This window comes from Cornus florida, unplaced genomic scaffold, assembly GCF_030987335.1.
Source record: "Cornus florida cultivar Cherokee Brave unplaced genomic scaffold, ASM3098733v1 CherokeeBrave_3.0.0_Hap2_Chr05, whole genome shotgun sequence".
Taxonomy (NCBI): Eukaryota; Viridiplantae; Streptophyta; class Magnoliopsida; order Cornales; family Cornaceae; genus Cornus; species Cornus florida.
The window spans coordinates 85,375,067-85,393,242 of NW_026775575.1; the positions used below are offsets into that span (position 1 = coordinate 85,375,067).

General features: G+C 35.0%; 1 protein-coding gene and 1 pseudogene across 1 annotated transcript; one reads left to right on the forward strand and one right to left on the reverse strand.

Annotated features, from left to right (window-relative positions):
• Window positions 1-1,601: 1,601 nt before the first annotated feature.
• On the forward strand, window positions 1,602-2,904 carry LOC132307308 (uncharacterized). Its single transcript, XM_059805027.1, has 2 exons — window positions 1,602-2,057; window positions 2,140-2,904. The coding sequence occupies exons 1-2, from the start codon at window positions 1,818-1,820 to the stop codon at window positions 2,647-2,649; spliced, it is 750 nt and encodes a 249-aa protein (XP_059661010.1). The 5' UTR covers window positions 1,602-1,817; the 3' UTR covers window positions 2,650-2,904.
• Window positions 2,905-5,379: 2,475 nt separating this feature from the next.
• On the reverse strand, window positions 5,380-8,568 carry LOC132307307 (G-type lectin S-receptor-like serine/threonine-protein kinase At2g19130; annotated as a pseudogene).
• Between the last annotated feature and the right edge of the window lie 9,608 nt (window positions 8,569-18,176).

Sequence of the window (18,176 nt, forward strand, 5' to 3'; positions counted from 1 at the left end):
GTTTTGATTGTTTGAGTTCGGCCCAAACAATATTTTTCCTTGGGCTTAACTATATGATTGCTCCACCCTATAGCTCAGATCTGGCCCAATCATATTTTTAAGCCCTAATTTTCATTTTCAACAATGGAAGGCGAGATTTTGGAAATTTTCATTTTCAAAGATTCAATCCCACAAGACATATTTCTTCATATTTAAAAAAATAAAATAAAAAATTGAAGATGGTGATTAATACTTGCTCATGAAAGGGACTTTTACTTTTAGTAAAACAGAATTTATAATCAATATCCGACTCGAACTTGCCTCCTCACTTGTTTTATTGTCAAACATTTTTACCGTTAGGTCAAAGTAGTCTTGTCAAACAAGTGTTCGGTCATGTCCCACACCACCACGATGCTCTTATAGGCCGTTTGGGCTTCCTACGTCCAATACTTGGACAACCTGTTACTCCTCATTTCATTTGCGAGTTCTATTGAGTTTATCGGATTGCTTGGGTTGTTTAAATTTTTAATAACCAACTAATAGATAAATAGAATGGTACTAAAAAAACATTTGAAAGTTAAGGTATGCTCCCTCCTTCTCAAAATTCTTGGGTGTTTGGGGAATTCAACTTTTAATGGTATTATATTCTTAATACATTTTTATTGTAATTACAGGAGTGATTTTCTGAATTTATTTTTGTTAAAAGACAAAAGAATATTTATGTAATTAGTGCAATTCATTGTCAAATGAAAATTAAAAATGTTATAAAACATAGTAAATTTTCAATGTCAAAGGATAATTTTTAGAATGTTACTATATAAAGAACTACTACATTAATTTTTTAAAAGAGACTGCATTTTGGGACATCTTAAAACAAAAAAGATGAACAAAAAATTTAGAACATCTCAAAACAAAATGATGGACAATAATTTCGGGACAGAAGAGAGTATAATTTTATGACAATAAAACATATGCAACCACAAGTTTTAAAACGGATGACACTTTCTAGAAGCAGGAGTGGAGTCACAAATTTTCAATTGGGGACCAAATAGTGATATAAAATTCAATTTAATAAATAAATAAAATAATTACAATAATTTTTTTTCTCAACGATATAAAAAAAATAAATACAAAGAAGATTAGAGCTTAAATGTTTTATAAACTAGTCTCGAAAATAAACCCAAACTCAACTCATTAGTTGGTTTCCTTTATAAAGATGCTGTGATGAACTATTTATGGACACAAGTTTTAATTGTTTGGAGAAAGACTAGATAGATATATGTCATTTATTACAAATTTAAGAGCAAGTTTATCAAGATGATATGAATTACCCTTATTCGTTTCAACAACCGAGTGGTCGTAATAAATTGAATTAGTTGCACTGATTATTAATAAATACATATACCTTAATTCGTCACCTTCCTGCGGTAACACAGGCACAAAATGGTATATGTGACCCTACATTTCGCTAGTATTATTAGTCACATCTCTTTTATTACGATCATTCACAACCAAAAAGGCGAAACGGAGTTATATCACTTACCTGTCCCTCACGGGCACTGCCGTCCCAAACCGTCACTTCCATTAGAAGCGAGAAAAAACAGATATATATATATATATATATATATACACACACACACACATATACATATACAGAAATATTACAATGTAGTATGTAGTAACGAAAGCAGACGAAATACCAGCATTGCCGACCCTCCACAGACTAAAAACCATTCAACAAAACAGAGCACTCTCTAATATCCATACCCTTGTTCCTTTCTATTCTCTCTCTAAAATCCTTAACCACGAAATCCCAGACTGACAAAAAGTCAAAAACCATGAAGAACAAGTTCTTGCTCTGTTTTCGGCCGGTAGTCCTCAAAACAGAGATGGAGACCAGGGATTTTGATTGTTCCAGAGGTCAAGTATGTACGTATATCTCCCAGCACAAACAAAAAGATTTGAAGAACTCCACGATCAAATCACCATTAATTTTGAGCAAGAATCTTCGACCAAAGAGCAATTCACGCCGGTCACTTTTTGGGTTTTTCAAAGTTGTTCTGTTTGTTATCTCGTTGGTTAGTTCTCGACAATTAAAACTTTGTGTTTCTTAATTGTTTTTCATTTTTCTGATGAGCCTCTGCTCTCTCTTCTTCACAGAGAAATAGAGTTCGTCACAGAAATGTTCATCAACTCAAGTCTCCGTCGAGGATTAGTAATCCAAAATCTTTTGATGTGGATAACAAACAGAACAAAACAATTTCATCATCTCAATTGAAAACCTCAGAGTTACTGTCTAACAAGAAGAGTCTATCTGGGTTTCGTTCTATTTCATTCGACCAGAAAAAACAGAGCATTCACAAAGCTCAAGAGCTTAGTAAAGAGAGAACAGGAAACAGAGTGACCAAAGGTTCGAGTTCAAACTCAGGACTTTATTTGCTTTTCATTACGCTATCAGTTACCATTTTTTGGGGCAAAGTATGTGCCATATTGTTCGCATTGACATGGTTCTATTTTCTGCCCCGCCGGAGTTACTTCAAACAACCATCGGAGAACAAGGCGACTTCGCCGGCAGTGATGGAAAAATTAAGTGATTACAGGAAAAGAGTCATAATGGAAGGGATGCTGGAAAGGAACCACCACCTGCGGCGCATTAAATCCTTTACGTGAAAGAGGATTTTGGCGTGTTTGAATGCGCATACACATAGTGCATATGTATATGTGTGTGGATACATACTTACTCTGAATTAAAGCATAGCTCACTCAAACTTGTCAATGTTTCATCAATGAGAATATCGGACATTCACATTTCATTTATTTTTGTTTTTGGGCATATTATAGGGATTCATACCTTTGGTGTGTTTTTTTTTTTTTTTTCCTTGGCAAGAATCTCACACAGTGATTTACTCTTACGGCGAGAAGTGACACTTATTTGCTACTATGGTGGCTCGAACCAATGCACTTTGAAAAGTAGAGAAATACCACTAAATTAAAGCAATAGATTCATAATATCATACACATATTTAGCTCTCACTGATTTTTGAAATATGAAATTATTGATCTCGTAATAAAGACCCTTGTGTCCACATCCCAGTCATCCCCTCGCCCACAAGAATATGTGCATCTAAACGATCTTCTATACCGTGCTCAATAAATAAGTTAGTTCAATTGAGAAGTTAGTTCTATACCTATGACAAGCAACAAGAAAAATAAATGTGATAGCTAAAATGATGTGCAATATCATGAATGAACCTTAATCGCCTTAAATGAGAAGATAGAAAATTCATTTAAAGAACAAGCAATTTTATTAATAGAGGAGTAGGGCATTAACAATATGGCCATTCTAATTTACAGGTCTATGGTACATCTAATTTTTGTAACCCATGAATAAGAAGGTGAAGTAATTCACCAAAAGTATAGAAATGAAAATTTCATTCTAACTATTCTTTTATTAAAACATTCATAGTCATACCATAAAAGTTATCTCTGCTTAATCTTCTTTTAATCTTAATATTCTCTAGGATATTGTAGCTTAACATTTTTCCCTTCTATAAAAATTTTACTTATCTAAAAAAGAAACAAGTCAAGTCAGCTTTAGCTTTTAACAATTCCACATTGTTTTGGACTCATTAATCTTGAACTTTTGTTGTGCTTGCTTTGTGCATGTTAATATTTACTTTTGCTAATTAGTCTGTTTTATAGATTCACGGTTCCTGAAAAACTTGAACTTTCTAAACAACCGAACATTATGCAACTTCACTCGGAAACGAGTATCATACCTAAAAATTTAGAAAATCCACCCAATGTTACCTACAAGAAACATGGTACGTTATCATTTGAGCCTGAAATTTAAATAAAAAAAAAGAAGAAGAAGAAGAAAAAGAAGAATCCATTTGTCACTTTTTTGGTTTCTTTTCACCATTTTAAATAAAACTCAGTGAACACAAAAAAAAATAAAATAAAATAAAAAATAAAAATAAAGCAACTGATGGGTACTCTATAGTGTCCTTTCCTATATACTATATGTTTTATCAGTTTGGTGCTACTTTTTTGATGTTTAAAGATAAAAGAAGGATTCAATATATAGACAAGTGGCTGATTAGGTGCTTAAAGGTTCCATTTTTTACTATCATTTAAGGAACACTTATAGTTGGACGGAAGGATTTTATAATACTCAAGTCAGATAAGTATTACAGGATATTAATCTTCAAATATGCATGTATTCACCAAAAATGTATTTAATATACTTCATGAATATGGTTTATTATTTGAAAGTATGTTTCATACATTGGGCATTTGTTTGATATGCTTCCATGACTTGAGTGTTCAACAGTCAACAATAATGTTTAAACAATTTATCCACAATACCGTAACACATTTCACTCTACAAGACAAGATAGTTCATTTTTAGTTGATTCTGAGTTAGTGTGATAGTGTATTTGGAAGTCAATGAATCATTATTTGATTGATTCAGTCTCAATTAGATGCATTAGTTTCAAGGTCTTGAGAGGCTTCGTGAATTTTGAAACAAATCAAGAAAAGTTAGAAATAGATTAACTAAAAAAATTTCGAATGGAAGTTTTCTTTGATTTGTTTCAATATTTGCTGCTTCTGTTTCTTTCTTTTGGTAGACCATGGGATCGCCTACTAGTTTTAATAATCATCTGTAGTTATGCATTAGAAGGAGAGATGTTATATATCCAACCATCACCAACAACCGTGCTCTTAGTTAAAACAAATTTAATCATACAGAATTTATTTGTGTTTTTGGAATTTTGAAGTCTCTCTTTCTAAAGTTAAATTGCTGCTTTCAGTGGTCACTTTGTGTCGGACGTTACATGACCACCTATGGGTATAATCCAGAATTAAAGGTGGGTGTACTGGGAAGCAACTCTAAGGAACTTCAAATATCAATTATTGTGAAAGTTTAGTGCTTAGCATTTTAGAAACACGTTTCTTGCTTTTGGCAGCAAAAATTACACTAGAGAGGCTTCCTGAAAGCTGAATGAGAAGTACCTGAGTAATATATACAAGGACACTTGGGAAAGATGGAGGGCAAGAATATCAGACCAGTCTGGAGAGAAGTCACCTTTGGCCCACCATTTCTGTTCAAAGCATCCTTCAAAATGTCCAAGTGTTGCATATTTTATATGTTTTACTCTTTATCTTGAGCATGGTTTAAGACTTGGGAGATTTCTAAAAAGTGAACAATTCAGGATAAGTTAAAATGGCTCTGCTAGTTTCCAGGAAAACCATTCTCCGTTATAGAAGGATCACATTTTTTGTGCGTACCTCCCTAAAGAGGCTAATTTAGAGTCGTGTTGATGAATCTACGAATGATTTCCTTCCCCCCTGAATGTATCATATAGTCTTCACTGTGTATACACACGTTTGCCAAGCTACAAAAGGAAATGGTTTAACAACTTTAGTTTCAGCGTGAAAAGAAACGCGAGTTTCATATAGTTTTAGCTGCGGCTCTAAAACCAAGGTTTCAAATAGATATACAAACAACAATAAACTGAAAATACAAAAGCCACCTCTAACTATTGTGCATAAATGAAGAACATACTTAACTGAATGTTGAAATCCCAAAAACATCCTCTTCTGTCGTCTTCAAGGTTTGGAACTCCTTGACGAATGTGATGCTCTTCGCCTCAGAGGAAGCATTCGAGGGATTGCTTAGTGCTTGTGAATTCTGGCTTGAGCACGACTCAGGGAAGAAAGATATATGCTCCTGGGTGTCAGCAAACAATAGGAGAGACTGTGGGATTGGTGGCAGGGTCACTTCCAAAACCCCTTCAAGGATCTGAACTACCCGACTCATACATGGCCTTTGATATTCATCATCTCGAATGCACCAACAAGCCACTCTACATATTCTCGCTACCTCTTCTGCATCAGCATTTCCCGTCTTGAGATTGCTCGGAATTTCTCCTCCCTGATACAAATTCAAAAAGCACCATACCGTAGCTATAAACATCAGCTTTGACCGCTATGGCTACACCTGATATCCACTCTGGTGCAAGGTAGCCTCTTGTCCCTCTCATGGTTGTCAGAACCCTGCTGAATTCTCGCCCTAAAAGCTTTGCCAGACCAAAATCTGCCACTTTTGGAAAGAAATCAGCATCTAAAAGAATGTTTGATGGTTTTATGTCACAGTGTATGATGCAGTCCCGGCACTTCTCATGGAGATAAACTAACCCTCTGGCTGTCCCAAGTGCAATCTGGTAGCTGGTTTTCCAGTCCAAAACCTTTGAATCCTTTTCATAGAAAAGGTGGGAGTCCAAAGAGCCATTGGGCATGTAATCATACACCAACAACCTCTTATCACCTTCAGAGCAGAACCCACGAAGGCGAACAAGATTAACATGTTGGATAACCCCAATTGTGCTGACTTCTGTTCGGAATTGCTTTTCTCCTTGGCTGATACTGTTGAGCTTCTTCACTGCTATCACAGTAGAATCAGGCAATGTCCCTTTGTATACAGAGCCAAAACCTCCTCCTCCCAATTTCTCTGAGAAATTTTTTGTTGCAATCTGCAAATCTTTGTACCCTAAGGCCACCAATGAACCTTCAACTGCTTTTGCTGTTTTCACTGATCTCTTTTGTCGCTTCAAAATCATAACAAAAACAAGGCCTAGGACAACTAGTACTGCCACTGAACACGCAACAGAACCAATAATAAGTCCTTTGTTATTTTTCTGATTCGGAACCTCAGATGCAGCAAGCCTTACATAGAGAGTTCTTCCAGTGACATCATCATCAGAGAGTTGTTTCAGATCTAAGAGTTCTCCAATCCAAATAGAGCACGCATTGCTTTCATAAGCATAAGCAGGGCAAGAGCAGTTATTCAAGCAGACCGATTTACATTCTGCAGGACTCCCAACATCCACAGATTGAGGATGTTCGGGCAATACCATGTGTTGATTTTCCCGGAATCTATCTTTTTCCCCATTTGCAGTACTGGTATTCACACACTGCAGATCGGTATTTCTAACGCACCCGCTAGAATAATCATACAAATTCCAATCATTCATGGACTTACTAGTGAAACCAGGCAAACAATTACAGAAGGGTTGAATAATCTGATTGCAGGCGCCAAATGCCCCACAATAAGCATAAATTTCACATAGTTCTCTTGGTTGAGACCAATGCAAAATCCATTGCTTTGAAGTTTCCGACCAAGTGAGTTGTTTAATTTGCCCCGAAAAATCCATAATAAATCTAGAAATATTTGAAGGATTATAAAGAGAATACATAAAATAACTCTCATTTTCATTGTTAACATAACTAAAGTAAAATATATAATTCGACCTCATCTCTGGTACTAAACTGAAAATATTACCATTCCAAGCCCCACTAGTCCAGTATTGCTCAGACCTATTCCACCGAATAAGATACTGATTACCATTTGGGTCTAGCTCAAGAGAGAAAAGTCCCGCTGTAGGATTCTCTGAATTCTTCCATGAGGTAAGAAGTTGACTTTTATTAGGGAGTCTGTTAAATCCAATCTTACTACCAGGCAACCATGTATGGGCTGGATGATCAAAACTTTGCCAAATTGGTTGGGTTACATTAGGTCCATCCCCAAAAACAAAATTACCATCATCACGAAGAATTGCTACTAAAGAATTTGAAATGGTAGAGATGTTTGTGGTTCAAATTGGGGTTTGGGACTTATTGACAAGCACTAAATTACCATCTAAAATTTTCAGTTCTGATGAGTACTTATCAGATACAGGTATACCCAAACTATAGTGTGAGGAGACAATTTCTTGTACCACATGCCTATGTAGAATTTGGAAGATTTACCTGGTGTGAAGAAACCCAGTTCAAATTTTCCACCAGATGAGACAATTGTTTGGTCCCCAGAGACAGGTTGGTTTGCAGAGATGGTGTCAGCCCCAAAGAAGAGATGGATGTTAAGAGATAAGCATAGGAAGAGCACAGTAAGAATGAAGCTTGGATGGTTTCTGACACCCATGGCTGCACAGATATTCGAGGGGTAAAGATATGTGAGAGAGAGAGAGAAAGCAGAGAAATCTTATTGACTAGCACTAAATTACCATCTAAAATTTTCAGTTCTGTAAAGTCTTCAGCCTACTTGTCATTTTTCTTGTAGAAAATATTGAGTCTGAAAGTGCAACAAAAGTCATGATCGAAGAAGTTTAGGTTGCTTTTGCCTTCTGGAATGTTTTGCCCTTTAACCATTCTGAAACATGAGGTAAAACGCCATCGTCTGCTTCGATCAGATCTTCGTCTTCACTGATTCTCTTTGCCGGATTAGCCACTTCCGTCGCTATTGGTTCTATCTTCGTCGGGAGACTCACAGTTCGGTCTGAGTCTCCGATTGTACTGGCCTAGAGTGGAACTCAATAGGGCGATCGCACTCGAGAGAAGAAGATCCGTCGTCTTCGTTCCATTCGCTATAAAGAAAATTCTGACTTCCTCTTTCATACCCAATGCTTATAACCGATCGATGCTACTCTGGACAATCAAATTTTTGGAAATTAAACTACTCCAATATTATAATGATGAAAATGCCTTTAGTTGAATTTTAAGAAACTATCAGATTTTGCACAAAACCCTCCTTAACATATATTTAATAAAATTTAGATTTTCATTTTAGGTTTCCTCTTCCTCTTAAATTTCCAAAAAAATATAAATTTAATTTTTTTTTTTTTAAATTACAGACCGTTATATTTATGTTTTGATTATGAAAATGGTCTTTAAAAGAAATTTTAAAAATTAGATTTTTCAAAAATAATTTTCATTTTATGTTTTCTTTATACCTTTGAACAATTTACAAATTTGTTTACAGTTGTATAGTCAATGAAAATAAATGATAAAGAAAAACATTAGTAAGAATTAATATACTGCCAACAAGAAAGGATAAAATGAGACTGAAAGTTTGACGTTTTTATTTATACCTTGGAATAATTTTTAAATTTTCATAAATTTTATAAATTGAAAAGGACAAGAAAACTTCAAATGAAAATTATTTTAAAGAATTTTTTTGTTAAATTTATATCAATTGAATTTTTGTAATTATTGTTAACCACTAATTGACTCTAGAGGGTAGTGAATAGAGTCAATAGCCAATTTTCGCAATTTATGAAATTTGTTTTACAACAATTATTATGCAATGATTAATTGAAAAATTTAAGCAATATATAGCACAAGTATAAAAGAGATAGAGATAAGAAAATGCAAATAATGAACTCGGTGATTTAGCGAGGTTCGGAAACTCCTACTCCTCGGCTCAAGATCCCCCTTGAGACTTCCCAAATTCATTAGAGTTTCTCCTTAATGGTGGAGAGCAAACCTTCAAATTTGAAGCAAGACCTTGCTTCTTTTCCTTGCTAGGAGAACACCCTTCCCCTAGGCTTCTTTTGGGTCACACCAACCCTTACAAGATTGTAGCAAAGTTTGTAAATGAAATACAAGAATCTCTCTCAATAGATATACAAGTGTAAGCTCACAACTAGAGAATATCAGAATATTAATGAAGCTCAAGTTCTAGGATGAGAGAATGTAGTGATGGTTGAAAGTGAAAGCTCAGAGAAGAATTTAATGGCTTATTGAATGCTCTTGAATGCTCTCTTGAATGTATTATTCAGTGGTGTATTACTTCAGTAAAATGAGCCTTCTTTATATAGACAACCGAGGCTTAATATGTCTGTTAGAAGTAGTTGGAAGTCTTAAATGCAGAAAAGTGCCGTTGAAGATTCAAATAATCTAGAAGAGCCGGCTCTTCAAAAAATTGGAGGAGGCTCCAATAAATGGGAGGCGGCTCCAATAACTGGGAGGAGGCTCCAATTCACAAAATGCATTCTACGACACACAATTTGGCTACAAAGAGCAGACTCCAATATTTGGGAGGCGGCTCCAATCCTTATATAAGACTAAAAATGAAACAAGTCTTGTTCTGTGCACTTCCTATTATGAGAGCATGCATAAGTAAAGTTCATGGAAAGATTTTAGGCATTCTAAAAACTGATTTTTAGAGAAAATATGCATGAACCTAAAAACTTGAGCTTCAGAAGATATTCAAATATGCTTTAACATTTAAATCTAAACCTCTCACCATCCTATCTACCCTTTTCTCCATTCCCTGACCATGATCTTTTGAGCTTGATGAAGACTTGCTTTCTTCCTTAAAATTGTTTGATTGATCTTTGAAGTTTGAGTCTTTCTTTGATTTCTTGCAATCTTTGAGGCTTCATTGAGTCCATAGCTTGAGTACTTGAATGCTTGAAATGGCTCATCTAGCTCATCATATAAGATATGAACTATATATAACTCAATGAAAATATTAGTACATAAACATCATTAATGGTTTGTAATCATCAAAAATAAGCTTGACCTTTAGATAAAAATTCTTAGGCCAACAATCTCCCCCTTTTTGATGATGACAAAACATTGATGTGTTTATTGACAAAGTAGAGTTGTATTTGAAAGAGAGCTCCCCATATCAATAAGCATATCTAAAGTATCATATCATGCTTGATTTCATTTAACTTTTTACAGATATTTTTATAAGTCTCCCCCTATCAATATGCATCAATCAAGATATATATAAAAAGTAGAGTAGACACATAGAGTAGACACATAGCATAATAACACATCTTTCTCCCCCTTTGTCATCTCAAAAAGTCTACTTCTATGAAAGAGAAAATACATGCCAATTCATGAACTATTAGAGAATGAGAATTTAAAGGGCAATAAAATAGGAAATATGTCATTTTATAGATGACAGAAGTCAAAATAGTAGATAAGGAAAATATGAACATAACTAGCAGATGTTAGACAAAAGCATAGATCATGATAAAGACTTCAAAAGAAAAACGACATGAGTAAAAACATAGCTAAAAGAGGCTTCTTCAAAGCAGATAAAACAAGTGAGTGCACAAAAAGAGTTTTTAGACGAGGTGATATTGTTCTAAGTAGAAGGAGGAGGGGGTTCAAGGCCTTTTCGAAAGGCTTCAAAGTCTTCACTGATATGAGTGACAGTCATAAGCACTTCGTCAAGTTGTTGTTGTTTGTGTTCAAGAGTGGTTTGTTGTTCTTGAAGAGTGGCTTGATTTTGACGAGAAACATTTAGAAGTTCCAATAAAAGATCATGATTTGAGCGATGTGCAACTGGAACATCCTCATCTTCAGCACTGTCATTGCTTTCATGTTCTTCCTCATCCCTATCATCAACATCCTCAATCTCTTCTCCACGAGCTCTAGCCTCTTCGAATCTTCTCTGCCTAGGATAAAACCACATACCATCGGGATCCTTTTTTAGCCCCATTGTGTCTAGATTGAAAGCATCAAGGATATCTCTTGGGCCTAGTTTGGCTGATTCACTTTTGTCAAGTGGAATTTTGTTAGCCATGAAAATGTGAGTGAGAACCATGGCATAGTGGAGTGGAGTCTTTTTCTTTTTCTTGCATGCCAACATGTGATGAAAGATAATGTAGGCCAAGTTAAAATCTTTTCCATTTAAGACACACCAAATCAGAAAGATTTCCATGGGAGAGACTTTTGAGCGACTGCCGGTTTTAGGAAGAATGGAGTATGCAATAATTTTGTGGATCAAGCGAGCTTCCATAGTCAATTGTTTGGATTTGACTTCTTTGATATTGGTAGTGCGGGAATTATAGCTCATTTGGCGAATGGCTGCTAGTTTGTCAAAATCTTTCCCAGTGAACCATTTTTGAGGAGAGTAGAATTGAATACCATCATCCATAAAATGAAAGATTTTAGAAATGCTTCTAACATCAAGATCGAATTCCACTCCAGCCACATAGCATTGTAACTTCTCTACACCAGGCATTTTCTTAAGGTGGGTGTAGGATAACTGAACAAGTCTTGGATAATACTTGTTTTTCATCCCAACAAATGACCCAGGCCAATAGCATTAAAGAGTTTGTAGGTGTTGAGGTTGAGGTCATCACAAATTGTGTGTGACAGAACCTTTCCTTTGGCCACTTTCCTATGAAGAAATTCTTTCTCATATAGCCTCTTGTGAGTAGGAGTTCTATATAACTTTGTGGCAGAAATTTGAATTTGACTTGGAGGAGGAGTTTGTTCATTTGGGATAGAGTCATGAGATTGAGTGATCCTAGTTTTGCCACGAGAAGGATTCCTTGTACGGGAGGATGATGCCATGGAAACTCAGTAGGGACCTAAACAAGTCACAATTTAAAAACTAAACTTATATTAATTTTGAAAGATATGGAGGCATTTTCAAAAGACTTTGAACAAAAAATTTTCATATCTAGACAATTTGGAGAACAAAACAATAAAATAAACTATGTTTGAAAACCCAAAAAAAATTGTGAGCAACAATGTGATTGTCGTTGGATTTTGAAAAATGAATTTTGAAATGTAAACTTAAAATGGAATTTTAATGGAATAAAATTAAAAAGAAATGAATTCACAAAGCAACCCCCAAAAAAAATTTGCTGAAAGTATTAATTTTCTAGGGTTTGATAGAAAATTAAGTCTTAAGAAATGTTGAATCAATTATGACAATTCATGTGGAATTGGTAAAATATTATGGAAATGTAAACCCAAGAGGGAAATTCAACATAATCCACAAGAAAATGCTTAGATTCATGAAGCAAGACCAAAATTTTGGATCAAAATATGACATTTCTAGGGTTTGAACATGTAATGTAAAGGAGATTAAACCAAAATTTTGTTCAAAATTGAAAGGAATTCATGCAACAAAATTCAATTTAAGATGAGTTTAAAGCAATTCATGGAGTATTACATCAAAGCATGGATCAATACATATATATGATAGACGAAATAATGAAGAAAGGAGAACAAATGAGGTTGAAGTTTTTACCTGAGATGAGGAAATTCTTGCACAACAATGAGAGGAGAATGAATTAGGATGCAGAATAAAGGCCACTTGATATTATATGATGGATGAAATCATTTTGAGACCTTAAAATTTGAAGCACTCATACTCATGGTGAAGGAGCTCTCACGGTTTATGCTCTCTGGAATTGGTGAATATAATGCCTAAAATGCTACTGCCAAGAGGATTTAAGAGAGACATACCTGATTGGAGCCAGCTCATGGGAAATTGGAGCCGGCTCAAGAGCTTTTTGGAACCGGCTCTTGATTTTTGGAGCCAGCTCTTGATGAGTTTTGAGAGATCCCGAGAGTTAGGACTTGGATGCAGGTTTTGGGGAGCCGGCTCATGAAATTTGGTGATCCGGCTCTAGAGATACCGAGAGTTAGGATTTGTGATTTTCTTGGATGCAGGTTGGAGAGGCGGCTCTTGAATGAGATGATCCGACTTTTGTTTTCTATAGAGGCGGCTCTTATTTAGATTGGAGCCGGCTCTGCTGCTGCTACTTCACTGCATGACATTCTGCTCTGTGATCATTCCAATTTCTCTTCTGAGTAGACAGAATCTCTCCTCTTGGAGTGGTTTTGTGAAGATGTCAGCTAATTGCTTTTCAGTAGTCACAAATATAAGATCAATATCACCCTTAGAAACATGATCCCTAAGAAAATGGTATCTAATTTCTATATGCTTTGTTCTTGAATGCTGAATAAGATTTTTAGAGATGCATATTGCACTTGTATTATCACACATAATAGGAATGTGATCAAAATAGAGTCCAAAGTTTTCTAGTTGTTGTTTAATGTAAAGTGTTTGAGCGCAACAACTACCGGCTGTAATATACTCGGCTTCCGCCGTTGATAGAGCTATGGAATTTTGTTTCTTGCAAGACCAAGATACTAATGATTGTCCAATGAAGTGACAAGTCCCGCTAGTACTTTTTCTATCAACTTTGCATCCACCAAAATCAGCGTCCGAGTAACCAACAAGGTCAAATGATGTATGTCTAGGATACCAAAGTCCCAAGAATGTGGTATAGCTCAAATAGCGAAAGATTCGTTTAACGGCACATAAATGAGATTCTTTAGGACAAGATTGAAAACGAGCATATAAACATACACTAAACATGATATCCGGTCTACTTGCGGTTAGATATAAGAGACTACCAATCATACCTCTGTATTTTTTAATATCTACATCAGTGCCTTTTTCATCTTTATCAAGTTTCAAAGATGAGCTCATTGGAGTATTGGCATGTTTGACTTCCTCCAAGCCAAATTTCTTTAGCAAATCTTTAACATACTTAGATTGGCAAACAAAAATGCCATCAAGTGTTTGTTTGATTTGCAATCCTAGGAAAAAAGTAAGTTCACCCATCATGCTCATTTCGAATTCATTTTGCATACTAGAAGCAAACTTTTCACATATCACACTATTGGTTGATCCAAAGATAATATCATCAACGTAAATTTGAATGACCAATAAGTTGTTATCGATGGTTTTAGTGAAAAGAGTATTATCAATTTTACCTCTAATAAAACCATTAACAAGTAGAAAACCACTTAGTCTTTCATACCAAGCTCTTGGAGCTTGTTTTAAACCATACAAGGCTTTTGATAATTTGAAAACATGGTTTGGGTAATTATAGCTTTCAAAGCCCGGTGGTTGATCAACATATACTTCTTCTTCAATGATACCATTTAAGAAAGCACTTTTTACATCCATTTGATATAACTTGAAGTTCTTATGGGATGCAAAAGCAAGGAGCATTCTTATAGCTTCAAGTCTAGCTACGGGGGCAAAGGATTCCTCATAATCAATTCCTTCCTCTTGATTATATCCTTGAGCAACAAGCCTTGCCTTGTTTCTTACTATGATTCCCGATTCATCCTTTTTGTTCCTAAATACCCATTTTGTGCCAATGATAGTTTTGTCTTTAGGCCTTGGAACTAAAAGCCAAACTTTATTTCTTTCGAATTGGTTAAGTTCTTCTTGCATGGCCAAAATCCAAGATTCATCATTTTCGGCTTCATGAATATTTTTTGGTTCAAGTTGGGAAACAAAAGCTACATAATTGCAAATATTACTCATTTGAGATCTAGTTCTTACACCTTTAGATGGATCACCGATAATTTGATTTATTGGATGATTAAGCACTTACTTCCAAGCCTTAGGAGAAGTGTCTTCATGAGAGTGACTTTCTTTTGGAACATTTTTGGAGAGATCTTTATAAGAAGGACCATTTAAATCAAGATTTTCAACATTCTTTTCAATCTCAATCACATCTTCATTTTCATCCAATGAGCATCTAAGAGGGGATAATGGTGATTCATCAAATACAACATGTATTGATTCCACAACCACTCGTGTTCTTTTGTTAAACACTCTAAATGCTTTGCTACGAGAAGAGTATCCTAGGAAAATACCTTCATCTGATTTAGGTTCAAATTTTCCTAGATTATCTTTGTCATTTAACACGAAGCATTTACACCCAAAGACTTTAAAGTGTCCAATATTTGGTTTCCTTTTGTTCCAAAGATCATAAGGAGTCTTATTAAGGAGTTTTCTAATGATGACTCTATTTATGACATAGCATGAGGTACTAACAGCTTCGGCCCATAGAGATCTAGGAGAATTATGTTCATTTAACATAGTCCTAGCCATTTTTTGGAGAGACCTATTTTTTCTTTCAACAACTCCATTTTGTTGAGGGGTTCTAGGAGCCGAAAGATTGTGATTGTATCCATTTTCATCACAAAATCTTTCCACATCTTGGTTGTCGAACTCTCTACCTCTATCACTTCTAATGGACTTGATCTTACATTCTTTTTCGTTTTCGACTCTCTTACAAAATTTAGTAAAGATTGTATGAACCTTATTTTTATGTGTAAGGAAAAATACCCAAGTGAATCTAGAGAAGTCATCCATAATGACAAATGCATAGAGTTTTCCACCAAGACTAGCAATTCTCTCCGGACCGAATAAGTCCATATGAATTAATTCTAGTGGTCTTGAAGTCGTTATATCCTTTTTCCTTTTAAATGATGACTTGATTTGCTTGCCTATTTGGCATGCGCTACAAGTTTTATCTTTAGAAAAATTAGTCTTTGAGAGGCCTTTGACCAATTCATTCTTAGATAGTTTTGAAATCAAATCAATACTAGCATGACCTAACCTTCTATGCCACAACCAACTATTCTCATTTGAGGATACAAGACACTTGACATCTTGATCGTGTAGTTCACATAAAAGCAAAGAATATACATTACCATTTCTTAGAGCATGGAAAACTTCAACATTATCCTTTTTAACAATGCATTTGTCCGATTTAAACAAAACATCATATCCTTTATCACATAATTGGCTAATACTAAATAGGTTATGTTTTAAGCCCTTAACAAGTAACACATCATCAATAGATAAGGAGGAGGAGATACCAATAGTTCCAATGCCAATGACCTTGCCTTTTGAGTTGTCACCGAATGTGACGCTTCCTCCTTTATGAGGTTTGATTGAGTGAAATTTTGATTGATCTCCCGTCATATGCCTTGAGCATTCGCTATCAAGAAACCATTTGTCCTTGGATAAATATGGAGACTTCAAGCAAACCTACAAAAGGAATTTGAATAATCTTCTTTTGGTACCCACATTTTCTTAGGTCCATGAGAGTTAGGAAGAGGTGTATAAGTCCCTTTAATAACCCAAACTTCTTTTGTCCTACATGGCCTAATAGGACAATGATTGATCTTATGCCCTATTTTTTTACAATAATTACATTGTGGACTAAAAGAGGAATTTTTAACAAAGTAATTGTTCAAAGGTTCTCTCTTTTTCAATAAACAAGAATCTTTGTTGTGAGGATCAAATTCGAGTCCATCCTTGGCATAAGCATTTCTTTGCTTTCCAAGTATGAGACCCAAATTTTCTCTACCTTTTGTGAATTTTGCTAAAGTCTCAATTTGATCTTCAATTATAATTTTTAATGATTTATTTTCAGAAATTAAATCTATTGAAACCGATTCTTTAGCTAATTCTTTTTCCTTTTTCAAAGCTTCATTTTCAAGTTGAAATTTTTCAAGGTTTTGAGAGATGATATTCTTTTCCCTTTTTAGAGTTGCACATTTTTTAACCATTTTGCCTAATTCATCATGCAATTCTCTAAAGGCATCTAGCAAGTAATTGTGTGCATCAACCAATTCATCATAAGTAGTTTCCAAATCAAATGAGTCATGATTAGAATCTACCTCATCGTCATCGGCCATGAGGCAAAGATTAACCAATTCATTGAGTTCATCGTCACTTTCGGATCCATTTGAATCATCATCCTCCCATGTAGCTTGCATGGCCTTTCCTTTCTTTTTCCTTTCCTTTTCATTTTTATAGGCATAGCAATCGGATTTGAAATGTCCCGATTTTCCACAATGGAAGCAAGTAGGTGCTTCTCTTTTTCCTTGCTCACTAGATGACCCATTTCTTTTGAAGTTGTTTCTCTTTTGGAACTTCTTCATTTGAAGGATTCTTCTCACGATTTTGGTAATGAGAGCAACTTCTTCTTCTTCTTCATCATGAGGAGCCTTATCAATTGCAACTTCTTTGGTAGTAGCTTGTATAGCTATATCCTTCTTTTGAGTTTCTTCATCTCTATCATTCATTTCTAGCTCGTAAGCCATTAATGAACCAATGAATTCGTCAATGGGAAGTGTGTTAAGATCTTTGCTTCTTGGATGGCGGTCTTCTTTGCTTCCCAATTCTTTGGCAAAGATCTAAAGATTTTTCTTACATTGTCGGATGAAGTATATTTTCTTCCAAGAGCTTTCAAAGGATTAACAATGTTAGTAAAACGAGAGTACATTTCACTAATAGTTTCTTTGTTATTCATGGTAAAAAGTTCATATTTATGGACAATCATATTCATTTTGGATTCCTTAACATGACTAGTACCTATATAGGTAACTTCAAGTTTATCCCAAATTTCTTTAGCCGTTTCGCAATCCGAAATTCTATTGAATTAGTCTTTGCTTAAGGCACAATAGAGTTTAGTGATAACCTTGACATTACATTGTATAAGCCTACGGTCGTTGAGGGTCCATTCAATATCTGGTGTTCGAACATTTTCACCCTCTACTATCTTGGTTGGAACATGGTCTCCTTTTTCTATGGCTTTCCAAACATCTACATCTATGCCTCTTAAGAATGCTCTCATTTTGATTTTCCAATAGTTGTAGTCACTTCCATCAAACCAAGGGGGTCTATTGTTAGATTGACCTTCTTGATGAAAATTTGTATTGGCCATGATCGTTCTTTAAGATGATTAATCTTTTTCTAAAGATTAGGCTCTGATACC